This window comes from Chrysemys picta, chromosome 20 (assembly GCF_011386835.1).
Source record: "Chrysemys picta bellii isolate R12L10 chromosome 20, ASM1138683v2, whole genome shotgun sequence".
In the NCBI taxonomy this organism is placed as follows: Eukaryota; Metazoa; Chordata; order Testudines; family Emydidae; genus Chrysemys; species Chrysemys picta.
Window position 1 is genome coordinate 10424959 of NC_088810.1, and position 18048 is coordinate 10443006.

Sequence of the window (18048 nt, forward strand, 5' to 3'; positions counted from 1 at the left end):
CCTCCACCTCAGGAGGACTCTCCGACTGATGATCAGCCTATTTCTCCTTCTAGCTCTGCCTCTGCTGTGCCTTCTGGACAGCAGGGAAAAAGGACAAGGTGAAGTGCTAGTAACCTCTCCCTTGTCCACTGACAGACCTACTGTGCCTTTGGATTTTTCTGGAAGAAGCAAAACCATTACAGAGTAATGTGCTAGTAACCTCTCCCCTGTATGATGCTGAACCACACTGTTTCAGGAAAAGAGAAGAAGGAACACTCGCTCCATTAAAACCACCAAAGTCCAGGGATTCCTGACTACAAGAGACATTAAGAACTGACCCTGGTAAAGAAACAAAGAATTATACACTGGCAGGAAGAAACTTGTGGGACCCATGCTTGGAAATGTGGTACTGATTGGATTTGGGGGTTTATTCTACAGGCTGTGCCCCGTGTTTTGGATAAGTCCTTCAGCATGTATTGCCCTCCCTAATTGGATTTTAAATGACAAGTACCAAAGGCACCTTGTTGCCACTGCCCCTGCCATCCCCTCCATTACACTATTACTGCTGTAAAGGGAGGGGGAGGAGCGAGGGTGGGAAGAGGTGGGGTGGGGGTGGAGCCTTGGAGGAAGGGGTGGAGTGGGGGTTTGGACACGGAGCAGAGCCGGGGGTCGAGCGCCGGCCAGCACATTAGAAAGTCAACGTCTGTGGCTGCGTTGGTAGGGGGCAGAGAGTCGGTGTGGGTCCAGCCAAGCATGGGGGGGCTGCATGCTGTAGTGGGGTGAGGGAGTCTGTGCACCCCCACTGCAGTGCCTGAACTGGGCCTCCTCTGGGCTTGGCCTGGGTTAGGTCCGTGTAGTGCTATTGTTACAGGGTGCTGGAGTCAGGGCTTCACGCTGCCCCCAGAGGAGGGATGGCTGGGTATGTGCAGAGGTGAGGGGCCGAAACCTGAGACACACCCCAGTGCCAGGAGCCCCCAGCTGACATGGGGAGCTGGGGTCTTTGGAGAGCACATTTTGGGGGTTGGTTCAACGGGGGCCGTTGGCAAGTTGTGTTTTAGCTTTGCAGGTAGGGGTTCAGGGAGCGAGTGTGACACTTGTTTTGGGGAGGTGGGGAGTTAGTTGCCTGTCTAAGCCAAAGCCCCTGATATCGGGGGATCTGGGCTCCCTGTTGGCACATGAAACGAGGCAGTTTGCAAAACTTGGGAAAACCCTGGAACCAAAGCTGGGACCAACGTGTCAGTTTTGAAGTAAAAAAGAAAAATCAGGTTTTCAATTCTTTTTAGTTAAAAAAATAAATAAATAAAGGAAGTTTTCAAAAAACTTAAACCACAAACTTTCAACCCAAACCACCACCTTGTTTATTATTTTTACCAAAAAGGGGTTTTGTTCTTTTGTTTTTTTATCAAATGCCCCCCAACCCCCCAAAAAAATTTGTAGGAAAAATAACCATAACCACAACATTTGTGGCTCAGGTTTTTGTTTTTCAGTTAAAAACCAGCAGGTTTCAGTGTTTCAAATGTGGGAGGACCATATTTGCTGCTTTTCTTCCCCATTTGTACCAAAAACTCAAATGTTTTTGTTTTATTTGAACCCAAAAATCGTTTTCGAAAATGGCATTTTTTGCATTACACCTGATTTACACCAAGGTGAGTGGGAATCAGCCCCTTGACACCCATGGGGTTACTCCTGATTTACACCAGAGAGGGAAATCGCCCCACCCCCGAGTTACTCCTGATTTACCCCAGGGGCCGGGCGGGGAGTCCGGTTCTAAGGCCGTTGGGCCAGCACGCCAGCCGGGACAAACCAGTAAGACTCAGGCCTGGGGTTTTGCTCAGTTCCCTTTATTAGCTGCGGTTCCCGGCTGCCAGCCCCACACGCTGGGCTCTGCCGGGCTCGTTAACCAGCGCAGAGCCCGGGGCAAAGCCTGCCCGTGCGTGAGCTGTGGTGAGGGGGCGCTGTCACGGCTCTGCCTGTGCGGGTCAATGGGCGATGCCGGCAGGATTCTGGCCCGGCCCCTCTCCCGTTCCCGGCTGCTGCTCCGTGATCAGGGCCATGTAGACCTCAGCCGCGGCAGCCGCCAACTGGAAAGACTTGCAGGCCGGTGCCAGTGCCCGAAGCGCCTCCTCCAGGTGCCCAGCGGCCGCTGCCAGGGCGTTCCTAGCACGACGCCCCGTGAGGACATCGGGCAGGTATTCGCCCAGACTCTGCACCACGCCGGTCCCAGAGAAGGGGCCATTCTCGGGGGGCTCTGCAGCCGTTTCCACAGTTGGGCCCCCAGGGGTGGCACAAGCGGACACAGCCCTGGCAATCTCCTTGCTGCTCTGGCGCAGGGCGTCCATCGGCAGGTGCAGGACCGGGGAGGCCTCCAACTCCCGCAAAGCCGCCTCCAGCCACTCCGGGAGGCCGGCGTTTTGCAGTAGCACGGCCACCATGGGGCCACCCACGCTACCGAAGATGCCCATGGTGGCTTGGTGGAAGTCCCGGACGATGGCCCCCTTCTCCTGCAGTGAGGTGTGGGGGGAGGCCATGCGGGCGTACAGGTCTCGGCTGATGTTCTTCCGCACGTGTCTGTCCGTCTGCTCTGCTGCGGCGTGTATCTCCCACGCCGCCCGCAGCAGGCGCTCCAAGTTCTCCCCCACGCCGACGCTGCCCCCCACCGGTTCCAGGGACACGCTGGTGTCAAGGTGCTGGTTGAGGATGCGGAGCAGAGCGTGGGTGCCCGAGATGCATCCTTCCAGGGAGTCGAGCAGGGACTGGCTGGCGCGCACGAGCCTCTCTCTTTCGCTCTCTGTGCCGGAGAACAGGGACAGCATCACGAGGCTGGGAAACAAAGCAGAGAGAGGAAGTAAGGGGGTGAAAATGGTTCCCCACATGGATCCGCAGTGCAAGGACAAGGGGGCGTGCAATGGAACTGATAGGCAGCCCCTCTGAAATGGAGTAGAGGGAATGTTGTTTCATATAATCCCAGAATTTGTCTGTGGAACTCACTGCCACATGATCTTGCTGAGGCAAGAGCCCAGCAAGACCCAGAAAAGGGATGTGACATTTATATGGCTAACGAGGAGAGCCAGAATGACATTAGAGAAGAATTGTTTTTTAAGTTTGAAAAAATTAAACACTCTTATGCTCCAGGGCATGAACCAACCTCTAACTAACAGCTGTCAGAAGGAACGGTCCCTGAGTCAGAATCTCCCTAACCTGCTACTGAACTATCTGGTACCGTCACTATCAGAGACGGGACACAGCGCAAAGGACCTCTGGGCTGAGCCTGTCTGGCCAGTCCGATGGCCCTAGGTATATATAAAATAATGTTTTCCCGCTGCTCTTCCTGATTTCAATGCACTGAAAGCTCCCAGACAAAGCCAGGAAGGCCCCAGCCCTCATAAGAAAGTCGGAAGCTCTTGTATCTCCAGCTCAGGCATGTTTTGAGCAAGTTGCAGAGCAGAGAGGCAGAGAAAGGAAAGAATAAAGCACCACAAACTTGCCAACAGCATGTTTTTTCCTGCTGCTCGAAAGCGCTGGGGGGCGATTCCCAAAGCACCCACCAGCATTGTCTTTGGTATTGAAAGAAGGGCCCCGACCTTCAGAGGTATTTCAGCTCCTAACTCCCTTTGGAATTGGCAGAGATCAGGAGCTGAAATCCCTTGAAGCTGACAGCTGTGCAGGGCGAATTCAGTGCGGCGGAGCCGAGGGCGTCTCTTGTAGGGTTACCATTCGTCCGGATTCCCCCGGACATGTCCGGATTTTTGAGCTAAAAATAGCGTCTGGGGGGAATTTGTAAATTTCCGTACTTCCCGCTCCCCCATGCAGAGCGCGCGCGGCTAACAGGGCAGCCGGCCGGATGGTGCCACTTACATGGGGCTCCGACAGCCAGAGAGAGCCCCTCCTCCTCTCCCCTGCAGCTGAGATCACTCCCTCCCTCCCTCCCTGCATTCGCAGATCGCCTCCGGCAGTCTGGAGCTCCTCCCCTGCTCCTCCTCCCCTGCTCCCCAGCATGCGTGCCGGGGCGAACGGCTCAGGCAGTTCCTGAGCAAGCTCACAGAGAGACCTTAGGCGAACCGAAGGCCAACAACAAGGGGGCCAGGGAGTCGGAGAAGGGGCAGGGAGGTTCTGAAGGGGGTAGTCAAGAGATGTGGGGGGTCCGGAAGTTCGGGGGGGGCTTTCTGGGGGGGGTGTCACGGAGTATGGGGGGACTCAGGGCCCTGCACCCCCGGCGTCCTGCGATTCACCATGACTCTCAGCCAGCCGGTAAAGCAGAAGCTTTATTTAGACGACAGGAATACAGTCCAAGACAGGTCTTGCAGGCACAGACAACAGGACCCCCCTCAGTTAGGTCCATCTTGGGGTCCCAGGGCACCCCAGCCCCCTTGGGAGGTCAGAGCCCTGTCTCCCTCCCAGCCACATCACCAGCCAGCTCCTGAAACTCTGCCTTCAGCGACCCCTCCCACAGCCTTTGTTTAGTTTCCCGGGCGAAGGTGTCACCTGGCCTCTAACCCCTTCCTGGGTTCTCATGTTACAAGCTCAGGTATTCTCTGTCGGTCAGTCTCCCATCCCCCAATGCAGACTATCCTAGCCACACTCCCCTGTCAGCATTCAAAGACCACAGTAAGAACAGTCCCAGTTCCTCACATCTCTCCCCCCTTCGAGACCGAACTGAGCAGGGTCACTTTAACCAGTGACCCGGGGAAGTTCGAACCTACCCCCGTTCCCATGGATGCCCCCGCATCCCTCCCATTCCTTGGTGAGAATTACACCAGGCCCCTCCAGTTTCACGCCCCCGCCCTTAGGTCGGGGCTGCTCGATGAGACTCGTAGTTCGCATGTGGGAAGGTTTATGCGGCCTGTGCCCTTTTCCCACTCCAATACCCCTGGGGTCCAGCTGGGCTGGGGTCTTCTCCCAGCGTTCCAGTCTGGAGGTCGGTGATTCGGGCTCTCTTGGTTCAGAGCCCCCCTTTTTACCCTGGCCGCCCTCTGGAAAGGCTCCTCTATGCTGGGCAAGGATCCTAAAGCCGTTTTCCCCTTGTTCCGGGCCTTCCTTCCCTTCTGGCAGGGGTCACAGGATCCGCAGTACTGTCGGACAGTAACAAAGACCCCAGGCCAGTAAAAGCTCCGTAGCAACCTCTGCTGGGTACGCCAGGTTCCCTGGTGCCCTGAGAGGGGAATGTCATGGGCCCGGCACAGCAGCTGGCGGCGATACTTCTGGGGTACCACCAGCTGCCTCCTGAACCCCCCTGACTCCATTTTCCCTGGGGGAGCCCATTCTCGGTACAGGAACCCCTTCTCCCACAGGAACCTTTTCCGGCCACCTCGTCCCATGGTCTGTACCGTATTGAGGTCGGCCAGGTCCCTTATCTTCCGCAAGGAGGGATCTTTCTGCACCTCGGCCTGGAACTCAGCAGCTGGGACAGGGATGGCCACCTGCTCTCTCTCACTGGCTGGGCCTGAAGCTGCCGCCTCCCTGAGCCGTGTCCCTGGGTGTTCCCTCCCCACCAGGTTAGGGTCCTGCGCCTCGGGCAAGGCACCCTCCCCAAGGCCAGGGTGCAGTGCCCCTCGCCGGCTCTTACAGCGGGTCACAACCAGGGCACCCTGGGGGTTGCTTGGCCAGTCCTCCAGGTTCCCCCCATCAACACCTCAGTGGGCAAATAGGGGTGTACCCCCACATCCTTGGGGCCTTCCTTGGCCCCCCACTTCAGGCGTACCTTTGCCACAGGTACCTTGAATGGGGTCCCACCCACCCCCGTCAGGGTCAGGTAGGTGTTGGGCACCACCCGATCTGAGGCCACCACCTCGGGCCGGACCAGTGTCACCTCTGAGCCCGTATCCCAGTATCCATTGACCTTCCTCCCATCCACCTCCAGGGGAACAAAGTACTCTCTCCGGAGGGACCGCCCCACGCCCACCATATAAACCAAAAACCCTGAGTCTGGAGCATCCAGCCCCCCCGAGGAGCTGGCCTGGAGCTCTCCTCCCTCCTTAGCAGGTGGTACGCTGCCAGCCCCCCTTCCCTGGGAATGCTGCCTCTCGCCCGGCTGGGTCTCTACCCAGTCAACCCTCTGTGGGTTCGGTCTGCTCAGTCTGTCCCTGAGCCTGGGGGCCCGTATGTGACCTCTCTGGTCACAGTGATAGCAGCCCATGTCTCGTGGGTCCCCTCAAGCGGGTCGGACGGACCTGACGCTGGATCTTCCCCTTTGGTGGGGGGGTTCTCCATATTTCCCCGCTGGGAGGTCCCATGGTGACTCTCGCTCTATGTTGTGGTGGGACTGTTCCTTTGGGACTCCTCCCGGTTATCCCCTGCCCGGCTGTTCACAAACTCGTCAGCCAACTGGCCTGCGTGCTGCGGGTTCTCTGGCTTTTGGTCCATCAACCATCGCCTCAGGTCGGATGGGCACTGCTCATACACATGCTCCAGTACGACTAGGTCAAGTAGGTCCTCTATAGTTTGGGCCCCAGCCGTCCACTTGCGGGCATACCCCTGCGCCCGGTTGGCTAGTTGCAGGTATGTGACCTCATGGGTTTTACGCTGATTCCGGAACCTTTGCCGGTACATCTCAGGGGTCAGCCCAAACTCGTGGAGCAGGGCCTTTTTGAACAGTTCATAGTGCCCTGTCTCCGCCCCTTTCAGTCGGCTGTACACCTCCCTGGCTGTGGGGTCCAGTGAGGGAATGAGAAACTGGAGCCTGTCTGCAGGGTCAACCTGGAGCAGCTCACAGGTATTCTCAAAGGCCGTCAGGAAGGTATCCATGTCCTCCCCCTCCTTTCGCTGGGCCAGGAAACACTTATCAAAGCTCTTTGCAGTCTTGGGTCCCCCCTCGCTCACTGCAGCCGGGGCCCCACTGCTCCTCAGCCTCGCCAGTTCCAGCTCATGCTGACGCTGTTTTTCCCGTTCTTCCCGCTCAGGTTGACGTTGGTCCCGCTCATGCTGACGTTGTCTCCCCTTCTCTTCCCGCTCCTGCTTCAGTTCTTGCCGCCTTACCTCGAGCTCGAGCTCTTTCAGTCTCAGCTCCCTGTCACATTCCAGTCGCATCCGCTCCCGGGACGGGGAGCTCCGCCGGGACAATACCCTGCTGGCTGCGGGGGTCAGGGTGCCCTCGGTATTCGCTGGGCTTCCCCCAACCCCTCCCCTAGGTATAGGTAGGCAGGGTCTCAGGATGTCCTCGACAGCAGTCTGACCCCTCCCAGCCATGTCAGGCCCCGGGGCCCACGCTGCATCCGCCGGGCGGCTTCTCTCAGGGACAGGGCTCGGTTCATCCAAGCGATCCCTCTCCTCCAGCTGGGCAATGAGCTGTTCTTTGGTGGACCTCCCAATGCACAGCCCCCTCTGCCTGCACAGCTCCATCAGGTCACTCTTGAGGCATTTAGCATACATCCTCCTGCTGGCCACTCGCCGGCCTGTGCTCTCCGCTTTCCACCGTTCCAGGGGGACCCCTAGTGTGCCAGCCCTTCTTCAGGTCCCCATCTCTCTGCCAGGGTCGAGCTGCAGACTCCTCCACCCTGGAACCGCTCGCTGCAATCCCCCAGGGGACCCTGTTACTGCAACAGTTCTTCTCACTGGTCACACACTCCCAGGGGTCAATCACCCCCTGAACCGTCTCTCTCTGACTCCTCAGCCCACCTGGTCCCCGTCGATCCCCCTTCGTTTTACTGCTCCCCAGTCACTTACTGCAGGACGCGCCGTCCACGGGGTGCAGTACATCCCACCTCTGCCACCAGTTGTCACGGAGTATGTGGGGACTCAGGGCCCTGCACCCCCAGCGTCCTGCGATTCACCATGACTCTCAGCCAGCCGGTAAAGCAGAAGGTTTATTTAGACGACAGGAATACAGTCCAAGACAGGTCTTGCAGGCACAGACAACAGGACCCCCCTCAGTTAGGTCCATCTTGGGGTCCCAGGGCACCCCAGCCCCTTGGGAGGTCAGAGCCCTGTCTCCCTCCCAGCCACATCACCAGCCAGCTCCTGAAACTCTGCCTTCAGCGACCCCTCCCACAGCCTTTGTTTAGTTTCCTGGGGCAAAGGTGTCACCTGGCCTCTAACCCCTTCCTGGGTTCTCATGTTACATGCTCAGGTATTCTCCGTCGGTCAGTCTCCCATCCCCCAATGCAGACTATCCTAGTCACACTCCCCTGTCAGCATTCACAGACCACAGTAAGAACAGTCCCAGTTCGTCACAGTGTGGATAAGGTTTTGGGCAGTCAGGGTACAGGTAGGGGGCAGTCAGGGGACAAGGAACAGGGAGGCTTACGTAGGGGGTGGGGTTCTGGAGGGTAGTTAGGAGCAGGGGTCCCAGGAGGGGGCAGTCAGGGGACAAGGAGCGAGGGGTGGGGTTGGGAGTTCTGGGAGGGGGGCTGTTAGGGGGCAGGAGTGGGGAGAGGGATCGGAGCAGTCAGGGGACAGGGAGCAGAGGGGTTTAGATGAGTTGGGAGTTCTGGGGGGGGGCTGTCAGGGGGTGGGGAGTGGTTGGATGGGGCGTGGGAGTCCCAGGGGTCTGTCTGGGGGTGGGGGTGTGGATAAGGATTGGAGCAGTCAGGGTACAGGTAGGGGGTAGGGTCCTAGGGGGCCAGTTAGGATGGGGGGAGGGTCTCAGGAGGGGGCAGTCAGGGGACAAGGAGCGGGGGGGAGGGTTGGGGGTTCTGAGGGGGGCGGGAAGTGGGTGGGGCAGGGGCGGGGCTAGGGCAGGACGGGGGCGGGGCTCCTCCCGTCCTCTTTTTTGCTTGCTGAAATATGGTAACCCTAGTCTCTTGTATTTTCAATGTGACAGTTCTGGCTTCCGTCCCCAGCACCCGGAGTCTCAGGAGGACAGGGAACTCCTGGCTACCTGGGCTTGTGGCCCCGCCAGCGTGGAGAAATGCCAGGCACGGCAGCCCCTGGAGGTCCAGACGCCAGGAAGCTACTAGGCCCGGCCCTGCCTGGATTCTTTCTTAAAATCTCCTGGTTTTCAGTGGCTCTTATGATTTTTCCTTAACCTCAGGCAGCGAGGGGCTGCTCAGAGCCAGAGAGGGAGCTGGAGCAGGCCCCACTATAACCAGGAGTCCAGTGGTTACGGCACTGGGCCAGGAGTCAGAGCGGCCGGGTTCTCTTGCCAGTTCTGTCCTTTCTCTGCTGACCCACCCGGCCTTTGTCTTCTCTCTTTGTACTGTGAGCCATTCAGGACAGGGTCTGTCTCTCGCTGTGTCTGGGCAGCACCTGGCACAACGGGGCCCTGATCTCAGCTGGGGCAGGGCCTGTCTCTCGCTGTCGATGAAGAATTGGGAATCTCAGCTCTGCTTGTACATAGATTTTTTTTTTTAAATAAAAAAGCGCGTTCAATTAAAGAAACCCGGCTGTCCCACAGTCCCTCATTCCCAGGTGCGGGGTCCCTGCTTACCAGGGTGACTCCCCTGCCCGGCAGAGGCCAGCAGTGGTGAGGTACAGGGGCACTGCTGTGCTAGAGGGGTGTGTGCAAAGTACATCAGTGTGTTACCCGCTTTGCAGCTGCCGTGGGCCCTGAGAGAGCCATGATTCAAACCAAAGCAGTGCACCATGGGGGCGGTCCCGGCTCTCTACAGCCAGGTCAGACTGGGGGATCCCAGCCCGGTCCTCGGCAGCCAGACCAGACTGGGGGGGATCTCGGCCCAGCCCTCCGCAGCCAGCCCAGACTGGGGGAGGGGGGTCCCAGCCCAGCCCTCTGCAGCCAGCCCAGACTGGGGGCGGCCCCGGCGGCTGCTCACACGCTGGCTACGAATCAGGGAGGGGATGGGGAAAGGATCTCTCACCTGCAGCGGCGCGTCTGCTGTCCTGGCAGGGCGAAGGAGCGGACAGCGCCCGGCTCTCTGGTTCCAAAGCTTCTGTTAGGAGAGAAAGTGAGAGTTGGTGTAACCGGACAGACCACAGTTGTCAGCGGGCAGAGTTGAACTTAGGACCTCTGATATTTAGTGCACGATCCTCTACTGCATGAGCTAAAAGCTACGTGGCTCTTAGCTAAGGCAGTAGAGCAGGATCATTTTATTTCTCTCATTAAGTGGTCTTGGTGCCACTAGATGGGCCAGACCACCACACCCAGGAGGTGGGTGGGTTACATGGCACAAGCCAAGCCGCAGATCAAGCTGCCCGCGGCTGGCATCGCAGGGCTAAAAGGGGAAGTTGTTCTGGCCCTGACCATGTTACCCCAACTCAGCTGCCTTCAGCTCTGGAGGGTCCACTGCGAGCTTCGGTGGGCCAAGAAACGGCTTCTTCTGCTAATGCTCCAAGGGGACGCTCCATACGGAGACCTGAAGCCAGCTATCGCTGCTGCTCTAGAGGAACTGGTTGATTCCCTGCTCTAAGCACCAGCCCCCTGTTGCCGGCACAGGGGCCCGAGGACAGCAACAGCGGGGTCCATTGCCTGGTGTGCGTCACACCAATAAACACACCAGGGTGGAGAATGTGGAAGCAGAGAAAGAACTGACAGGAAGGGGATGCAATGCATGACAGTTCTTTCTCTGCTTTCACAAGAAGCAATCAAAGTTTATTTGAGATCTCAAAGTGGTGCAAGGAGACAGGCACGTCTCAGATCAAGCACACCAACATACGCAGCCTTTATCTTTTATACAGTTTGCAGCTAAGCCTTTCCCTTCTTCCCCCGCCCTTTCCGTCCCCCCCCCTTCCTACCTCTTCCCCTTTCTCCCTCTGGTTACATTACAGGACCTTGGCAGTGCAGCTTGTTCTCACTGTTTCTTTCTGCAAGTAATCTTGTCCTTTAGCTAGAAGCATGTAGGTTTCCCTTATCACTACTGCTTCCCAGCTGCTGGCCTGTGACGTTAGTAAAGTTTAACATGCAGGGGCTTTGATTCACTTTGGCCTAGAGCGGGGCGGGGGCTTCATCGACTCTCGGGTCTTCCAACCCCCCAAGTTACCTAGGGTGATGCCTAGTGACACCAACACACCCACTCCCCACCCAGAGATGGGGAGAGAACCCAGGAGTCCTGGTTCCCAGCCCCGCCCCCAGCAGACCCCACTCCCTTCCCCTCCCGCAGCTGGGGAGGGAACCCCAGGGCGCTGACTCTGACTCGCCGCCTTTCACCTCTCTCCCTGCACTGTCCGGTTCCGCGATGGGAGAAGCCTGGAGCCGCCCTCCATGGAGGCTGGATGGACTCGGAGGGGTGCTGCCGGAAGCAATTGTCCTGGGCAAGGCCAGCTGCAGGCGCCTGCAGGCGGGACCCAGCCGGGGCTCGCTGGATCTTTCTGCCCCGCGTGACTGAAGAGGAAACAAGGTCTTGGAAACCAGCCAGACTCGAGTTCCTGGAAACCATGTGGGGAACTGGAAGCCGCACCCCAGTGGCTTCACCCTGGGTGTGGGCTCCCTTAGCAGTCCGCAGCATTTGCATCTTCCAGCAGCCTCCTGCGAGCCGAGCGATCCCACTCACCCCCTTCCCCAGAGAGCAGCGGGGGCGTCTTTCGCGGGTTCCTTGAGCAACAGCTGGGTCCCAGTAGCAGCCTCTTTAAGGCCAAGGCGACGTCCATTGGCACCGTGCTCCTGCTGCCCACCGCTGTCTGCCAATTGCCCCGTCCTAGCCAGCACGGATCAGCTCTCCTATAAAGGCGAGAGTCCCTGCTCCGGCGTGCGGGGAGCGTCACAGCAAAGGGATCCTGTCCGGAGAGCCCAGGCTGCTGCCCGCGGACCCGAGCTGACCTCTGCCCAGGCGAACGGCCCCTCGGCTTCCCCCCCCGCCCAGCGAGCAGGTAACTCGCCCCATCGGCGGAAGTACGAATCGGAGCAGGGGTCGTGCAGTGAGAGCCCCCGGATCGCTTGGTGAACTGCGCTCCTCCAACAATGGGGGTTTCATGCAGCCCCTGGCAAGGTGCCATGTCTAGGGACAAAGAACATTGGTCACCCACAGGCTGGGGGGGGGGTCGCTGTGAGAGGGGGGAGCTGCCCCGTCTGTAACCGATGGGGGGAGGAGGGAGTTCTGCTTTCCAAAGGGGGACCCTGGCGAGCTGCAGCTCTGGGAAGGACCCAGGTGTCCTGTGGAACCAGCTGCCCGTGAGCCCCCCAGGGGATGCTATGGCCAAGCGGGTGAGCGCGACCCTGGGCTGGGGAAACGGGTGAATAGCGAGTAGGAGCCGGGGGGTGGGATCCCCTCCGGATAGCGGGAGACCCTGACTGGAGACTGCGCCCAGCTCTGGGGAGGGGTGAAAAATGAAACTATTCTCAGGTGCCCCTTGAAACCAGAACAAAGCTGCCCAGCTGCGACCAGCTCCAGGCCTGGCCTTTTGTGCAAATTACTTCATGGGCTAATTTGCAGACAGCCAGAAACGGCAGCTTCTGCCCCACAGCTGGGTCCCCCGGGCAGCAGGGGGGAGGGAGCAAGTCATGCAACTGCCGGGAACGGGGCAGCTCCGCGGCTGGGGCAGGAGGTGGCCGGGTAGATGGGGGATGCTGCTGCGCTCCTGGGTGGATGGTTCGGGGTGCTGGAAGGTGTTGGGTTGCAGGGGTGGATGCTGGGACAGAGATCGGGGGAATGTGGGGAGGTAACGTGGGAGGAGAAGTGGGGGTGTCTGGGGCAGTAGCTGGGGCACTGCGGGGGCGAGGGGGATCTCTGGCCATTGAGGGTCTGTTGGGGAGCAGGGCTGAGAGCCCCGAGGTTGCTGGGCGGATTCTCCCTCTCCCAGCTGGAGGCTCTGGCTGGCTCCTTGCTGCACTTTCCTCCCGAGACCACGTGGTGTCGGGGGGAGGAGAGGAGCTTGTCGGGGGCGGGGGGGAGAGACAGGCCCCGAGTCCTTCCATCCTAGAACCTCCAAGGTGTTTAGGCGCAGAACTCCCACGGATTGACGGGAATTAGGCACCTAAAGACCTTTGGGGATCGGAGCCTGGAGACTTTTTTGTTTTAATGGCAGCTGAGTCTCTGCACTGGCTAAGTCTGTGATTTGCGCGGGGGGGGGGGGGTGCAGTGGGGAGCGCTGCCTAACGCCTCCTTCCTCTTCCTCTCCTGGCAGCTCTCTCGAGAATGTCCTGGAGCGATATCCTGTACCCTGGCAACCCAGCGAGGCGGGAGAGGGTGGTGCGGTTACACCAGGAGCTGATCAACTGCATAGAGCTCAATTTTGATGCCACCAACGACCTGATTGGAGTCTTAAAAACACACTGTCAGTTCAAGTTGCACCCCATTAAGATGAACAAGAACGGCACCGTCCGGGAGAACTGCGACGTACTCCTCGCAGCCATACAGTCCATCCAAGACACGCTGCAGGCCATCAATGCGAGGTTGAAGAGCAAACTGGAGCCAGATCTCTACCAAAAGCTTCATGATTTCCAGGAGCCTGATGCCAAGAAGATGCAGATTCTGCGCTCTGTGGCCACGGCGGTGAGCGGCCTCGCTGGGACCGTGGCCATGGGGATCTTCATCAAGCTGGCGTTATCGCAGGTGGTGAGCGGAGTCCTGACCCAAACGACCATGGTCTTGGCCAGGATCAGTGCCTCTGTGATAGGCGTCGTGGCTGGCATCTTACTGGGCGTGGGGGTCGACTTGATTCTCAGCGCGATCCTGGGTGCTGTGGAGAGAGACCGACTGGAGGCGAAGATTCAGGAGCTCGAGAAACTGGTGAGTGAGTTCAAGCCAGCCTCCAAGGACTATTACAAAGCCATCATAAAGGTCACCTGCATGCTGCCAGAGACGGAGGAGAATCAGCCGCTCAGATGACTCCAGACCAAGCTGCAAGTTACCATTACTTGTAAAAATAAGGCCGTGGGGATCAGCTCCCATCTACCGTGACTTAGCCCAGCGTCATTAAAGCCAGCACAAAATGATCTCTAGTTCTTACACAGTGCTTTTCATTAGTAGAACTCAAAGCGCTTCAGGCTTCATTAATGTCTTTATCCTCCCACCACATCTGGGGATAGGGCCGTGCTATTATCCCCATTCTACAGATGGGGAAACTGAAGCCCGGAAATTCACAGGTATTTAAGCACTTAACTTCCATTGATTTCAGAGCAATTGGCTCAGGCTCTCGGCAGACTCAGGCAACATCACTGGTTTCAAGGGAAGCTAGGTGCCTAAAGTGACTTGCCCCAGCTCATACAGGAATTCTGTAGTGTAGCAGAGAATGGTCTGAGTTTCCCAAGTCACAGACTAGTGCCCAACAACCACTGGGCCATCCTTCCCCTCTAGCTGGTGTTTTCAATCTGTAGATCTCAAAGTGCCTCAGAAAGGTCAGTATCAATACCCCGACGGTACACAGGGGGAAACTGAGTCACAGAATGGGACTCAGCCAGAAGGCCAGGAATAGCGCCCAGAATGAGAATGTCAAAATAATTCATTTAGACTTTTTCCCACCAAAACCGACACGTCCCCCCCGAAACATTTTACTTTTGACAAAACGGCCTTTTCCAATGGAAAACTGTTCTATCGAAAGCTTTCCGGCCAACTCTGTGCCCGGCCCCGGCTGGAGAACCTACCTCAGGGTTTTCTGCTCCAGCCCAGATCTGGGAGTTGAGCTAGAGAGGAGCTCAAAGACAGTAACTTCCCCAGCCTTTGCTAGAGTCTGTCAGGTGTTTAAATGCAGGGCCTCTTCTCTGAATCCGAGACTAGATAGCAGGGGGGACTCTGGGACAGTGGTGAGCTGAGCCACTCCGATCTAGGGAACCAGATGGAAAATGTTACTGTCCTAACGGGCAGTAAACCCATTCTAGAGCAGGGGGTCTCCAACTGGTTTTGGGTGGGCCCCACTTTGAAAATATTTCAGGCTGTGACAACCCCACTCCCACCCCCACAAAGTGACAGCAAATCACTGGACATACTCAGAGGCAGGGCCGTCTTTAGGCATACACGGCATACGCGGCTGCGTGGGGCACCTGAAAATGTGGGGCACCACCCTCGCCGGCTGCGACTCAGGCTCCTCTCCGGCCGCTCCCCCGCATTGGGCCGGCAGGCTTCTCCCCGGCCCGACCGGACGCCCTGGCCCCTCCCCTCTGCCCACTCACTCCTCAGCCGGCCTGCGGGCTCTGGCTCGGGCAGGGCATCATGGGGCTAGGAGCAAAAGTTTGCATGTGAGTGAGCAGGGGGAGCCGGGCAAGTCTGAGAACAGAGTGGGGGGTACCCGGCGGCTGGGAAGAGAGTGGGGGAGCCAAGCTTGGGGGGTAGAGCCGGGCACAGGACTTCAGGAAATGGGGAGCAGGGGAGAAACCAGGCTGGGGGGAGCTGGGCTGGGGGGCCAGGAAGGCTGGGAACAGAGCGGGGGGGATAACCAGAGGCTGGGAAGAGAGGGGGGGGGAGCCAAGCTTGGGGTTAGAACTGGGCACAGGACTTCAGGGAGCGGCGGGTGAAGGAGGAACCGGGCTGGGGATGGCTGTGGGGAGCCTGGCTGGGAAGGGAATAGAGCGGGGTGGGGGGTGTCTTTGTCTGGCTCAGTGAGCGAGCAGCAAACGCGCTAGGGCCTCCTGGGGAGCAGGCTGGTGGCCCCAGGGGAGAGCAGCTGTTCTGAGCAGCCCCACAGTGTACCTGCCCCTCCCCTCTTCTGCCCACGTGCCCTGCCCCGCCAGCAACTCCCTGCAATCTCTCTCCTAGTCTCCTTTTCACTCCACCTCCCTCCTCTCTGAAGTTTGAGCCCAGTCGCCAGGATCCCCTTTGGAGCATCACCTTTTCCTCTCCTCCCTTCCCCAGCAGGGATCAGCAGCAGCGGGCTGGGAGGAGGGAGAGGCGCACACACAACCGGGCTGGGGAGGAGGGAAAGTTAAAGGAAAATAAAAGCAGGTGGCGTTTGCTTTTCCTGCCCATCCGCAATATTCCAGTGTCAACAGGAGGAAACTGAGACTAAACTAGGGTTACCATACGTCCTCTTTTTCCCGGTGTGGAAGCAGAGAAAGAACTGACAGGAAGGGGATGCAATGCATGACAGTTCGTTAGCAAGAGTTAGGCTAACTGTAACCCTAATAACGCGAGATTTGTAGAAGCGAGGAATGTGTGAGGCGAGTGGGAAAGAACTGTGTGAGAAGTTGTTGCGACCTTGTGTAGATAATATGGAATGTAGACTAAGAGTCTACATTAGTGAGCAAAACAAGATATCAGAATGACCTATGTATAAACAAAATGCAGCTGTTGCTCATTATTGTCTGTAACAAAAGGTATAAATGCTTGCTGTAATTGTTTACCTGTTGAGAGACCTGCTTAGCTCTCTCCCTCTGCGCAATTTTGAGAGTTAATAAAGCATCTGACTTGCTATACCTAAACAAATAGTGAGAACTCTGTTTTTCTCCGACAATTTGGGGGCTCGTCCGGGATGGCAATGCCCGCAGAGGCACCGGCAGCTGCTACGGATCGTTCCCTTTGAACCCCATGGTGCCACAATAGAGGTAGGAGACCTTTTGAAATCTCTATTGGGGTGTCGGAGGAGGACTGTCCGTGGGCCGTCTGTCCCTGTTGGGCTCACGCCATCCGAACTTATTGACTGTGCAGCAAGGTCAAATGCTGAGCGGCGTAATAGGGGAATTGTTTGCCGCCCCCTGTATGCATATGCTAGGTGCATAGGGTTTGCACCTGTGTTGAGGGGTTGTTACCGCCTCAAGAGGGGTTTTTACCGCCTCAAGTGATGCATCGAGGTACTTGGGAATAGTACCTGGAGGTACTTAGGAGTAGTACCTGGTATAAGGCCTTGGTGTGTGTGTGTGTGTGTGTGTGTGTGTGTGTACACCAGTGTGAATTGAGTGTTACCGGAAGACGCCCAGAGTACTCTGTGAAGTCTTTTGGCTCGTGACCAGAACTACTCTAACGCAAGCCCGGTAACTAGAGGATCTTTTAGGAGATCCGACCCACGGTGGGCTAACTCGGCCTGGCATCGTCCGGCGAGGAGGCTACCTGGGTCTAGGAGTGTGTGAACCCATCTTCCCTCCCCTTTTCCTCTCCGTGTGAGCCACTGAAAGTCTGATCATCTCACTGGATGCAACAGAGTAAGCGGCGCCATCTCAATGAGACTAGCCGACGCTCTTTGCTGAAGGGAGGTGTAGGAGGGTCGTGGCCATCCTCGTTAGTCTCGCCTGTGTGAATACCCTGTAGGGAGAGATCCTTAGTTTATGTGCCGCTAGCGCGGACAGGGCATCCTCCTCCCTGTGTGTGTGATTGGAAAATGGGTGGGGGACAGTCTAAGGATTCCCTCTCACCCACTAAGGGTACCCCAGCTTATTTCATGTACGTACATTATGGTACTAAAACCTGCAGGTATTTAGAGAATTGAAATCATTACACGCGTGAAAATTCATCTAAACAATGCCCACTAGAAGGTACCTTCATTCTAGATAAGATCATACATCTCAGAGGAGCTTTTAATCACAAAAAAGCCTCTGACACACAATGGGAGCAATTTGTCTATTGAGGAAAGGAACGGGTTAATTTGAAATTCAGCTTGGTCCAGAGATAAAGAGAAAGTTAATCTGCATTCAAGGTCAAGACCAGGCTAAGTACAAAGAAAAACTGCTTTTGGCCCCAGCTGGCTGTGAAAAAATATAGACATAGTCAAACCAAAGGCAATACAAGTTACAGTGCTGAGATTACATTTGCAAAGCTTAACTGTCCAGTGAGATCCAACAGTCTGCCTTTGCGACCCTGGAGCTGGCGTGGTTTGGGGAAGCTGAAGAAGCCACAGGCAGCCGGCCTGGACTGGAATCACTGAAAAGACGCCCCAGGAGACCTCAGGGTGTAAAAGAACTGCCCTCCCAAGAGAGGAAGCAAGTTGGAGATTGCACAGCACCTTCTCTGAACGTTATACACAGACGTGGCCAGTCTGGACGTACGTGTGTGAGTATGAAAGTGTGCCTACTCTCAGCCGCAGTAAGTCTGAGAACCGGAGAGGGATTTAGCATTCCTCTTTCCACCCCGGCTGACCGGGAAGGGTGTCAGGTGGATCTACCCCAGTCGTAGCAGGACTGGGCAATAGAGAAGTTGGAGAAAAGGGAAGAGTTGTGTACTTGATAACTAGAATTGAGCAATTAAGAGCATAGATCATGAACCAGGCAGCAACTCAAACCTACGCCCAGGGCAAGTTGCAAGCCTTGAGACAGGACTTCCAGGCAGAAAAGGAAGCACTGGCTAAGCAAGTACCGGTCCTTCAGGGACTTGTCAGAATGTA

At 57.2% G+C, this 18048-nt stretch overlaps 2 protein-coding genes across 2 annotated transcripts; one reads left to right on the forward strand and one right to left on the reverse strand.

The window, feature by feature from the left end:
* Window positions 1–1799: 1799 nt before the first annotated feature.
* LOC135976672 (uncharacterized) lies at window positions 1800–11212 on the reverse strand. The gene is made up of 3 exons (XM_065573630.1): window positions 11015–11212; window positions 9729–9800; window positions 1800–2799 (listed from the first exon to the last, which is right to left on the reverse strand). Exons 1-3 carry the CDS (start codon window positions 11068–11070, stop codon window positions 1959–1961), a joined length of 969 nt encoding a protein of 322 aa, XP_065429702.1. The 5' UTR covers window positions 11071–11212; the 3' UTR covers window positions 1800–1958.
* Window positions 11213–11312: 100 nt separating this feature from the next.
* On the forward strand, window positions 11313–15104 carry LOC135976674 (single-pass membrane and coiled-coil domain-containing protein 3-like). Its single transcript, XM_065573632.1, has 2 exons — window positions 11313–11673; window positions 12928–15104. The coding sequence occupies exon 2, from the start codon at window positions 12939–12941 to the stop codon at window positions 13629–13631; it is 693 nt and encodes a 230-aa protein (XP_065429704.1). The 5' UTR covers window positions 11313–11673; window positions 12928–12938; the 3' UTR covers window positions 13632–15104.
* The last annotated feature ends 2944 nt before the right edge of the window (window positions 15105–18048 follow it).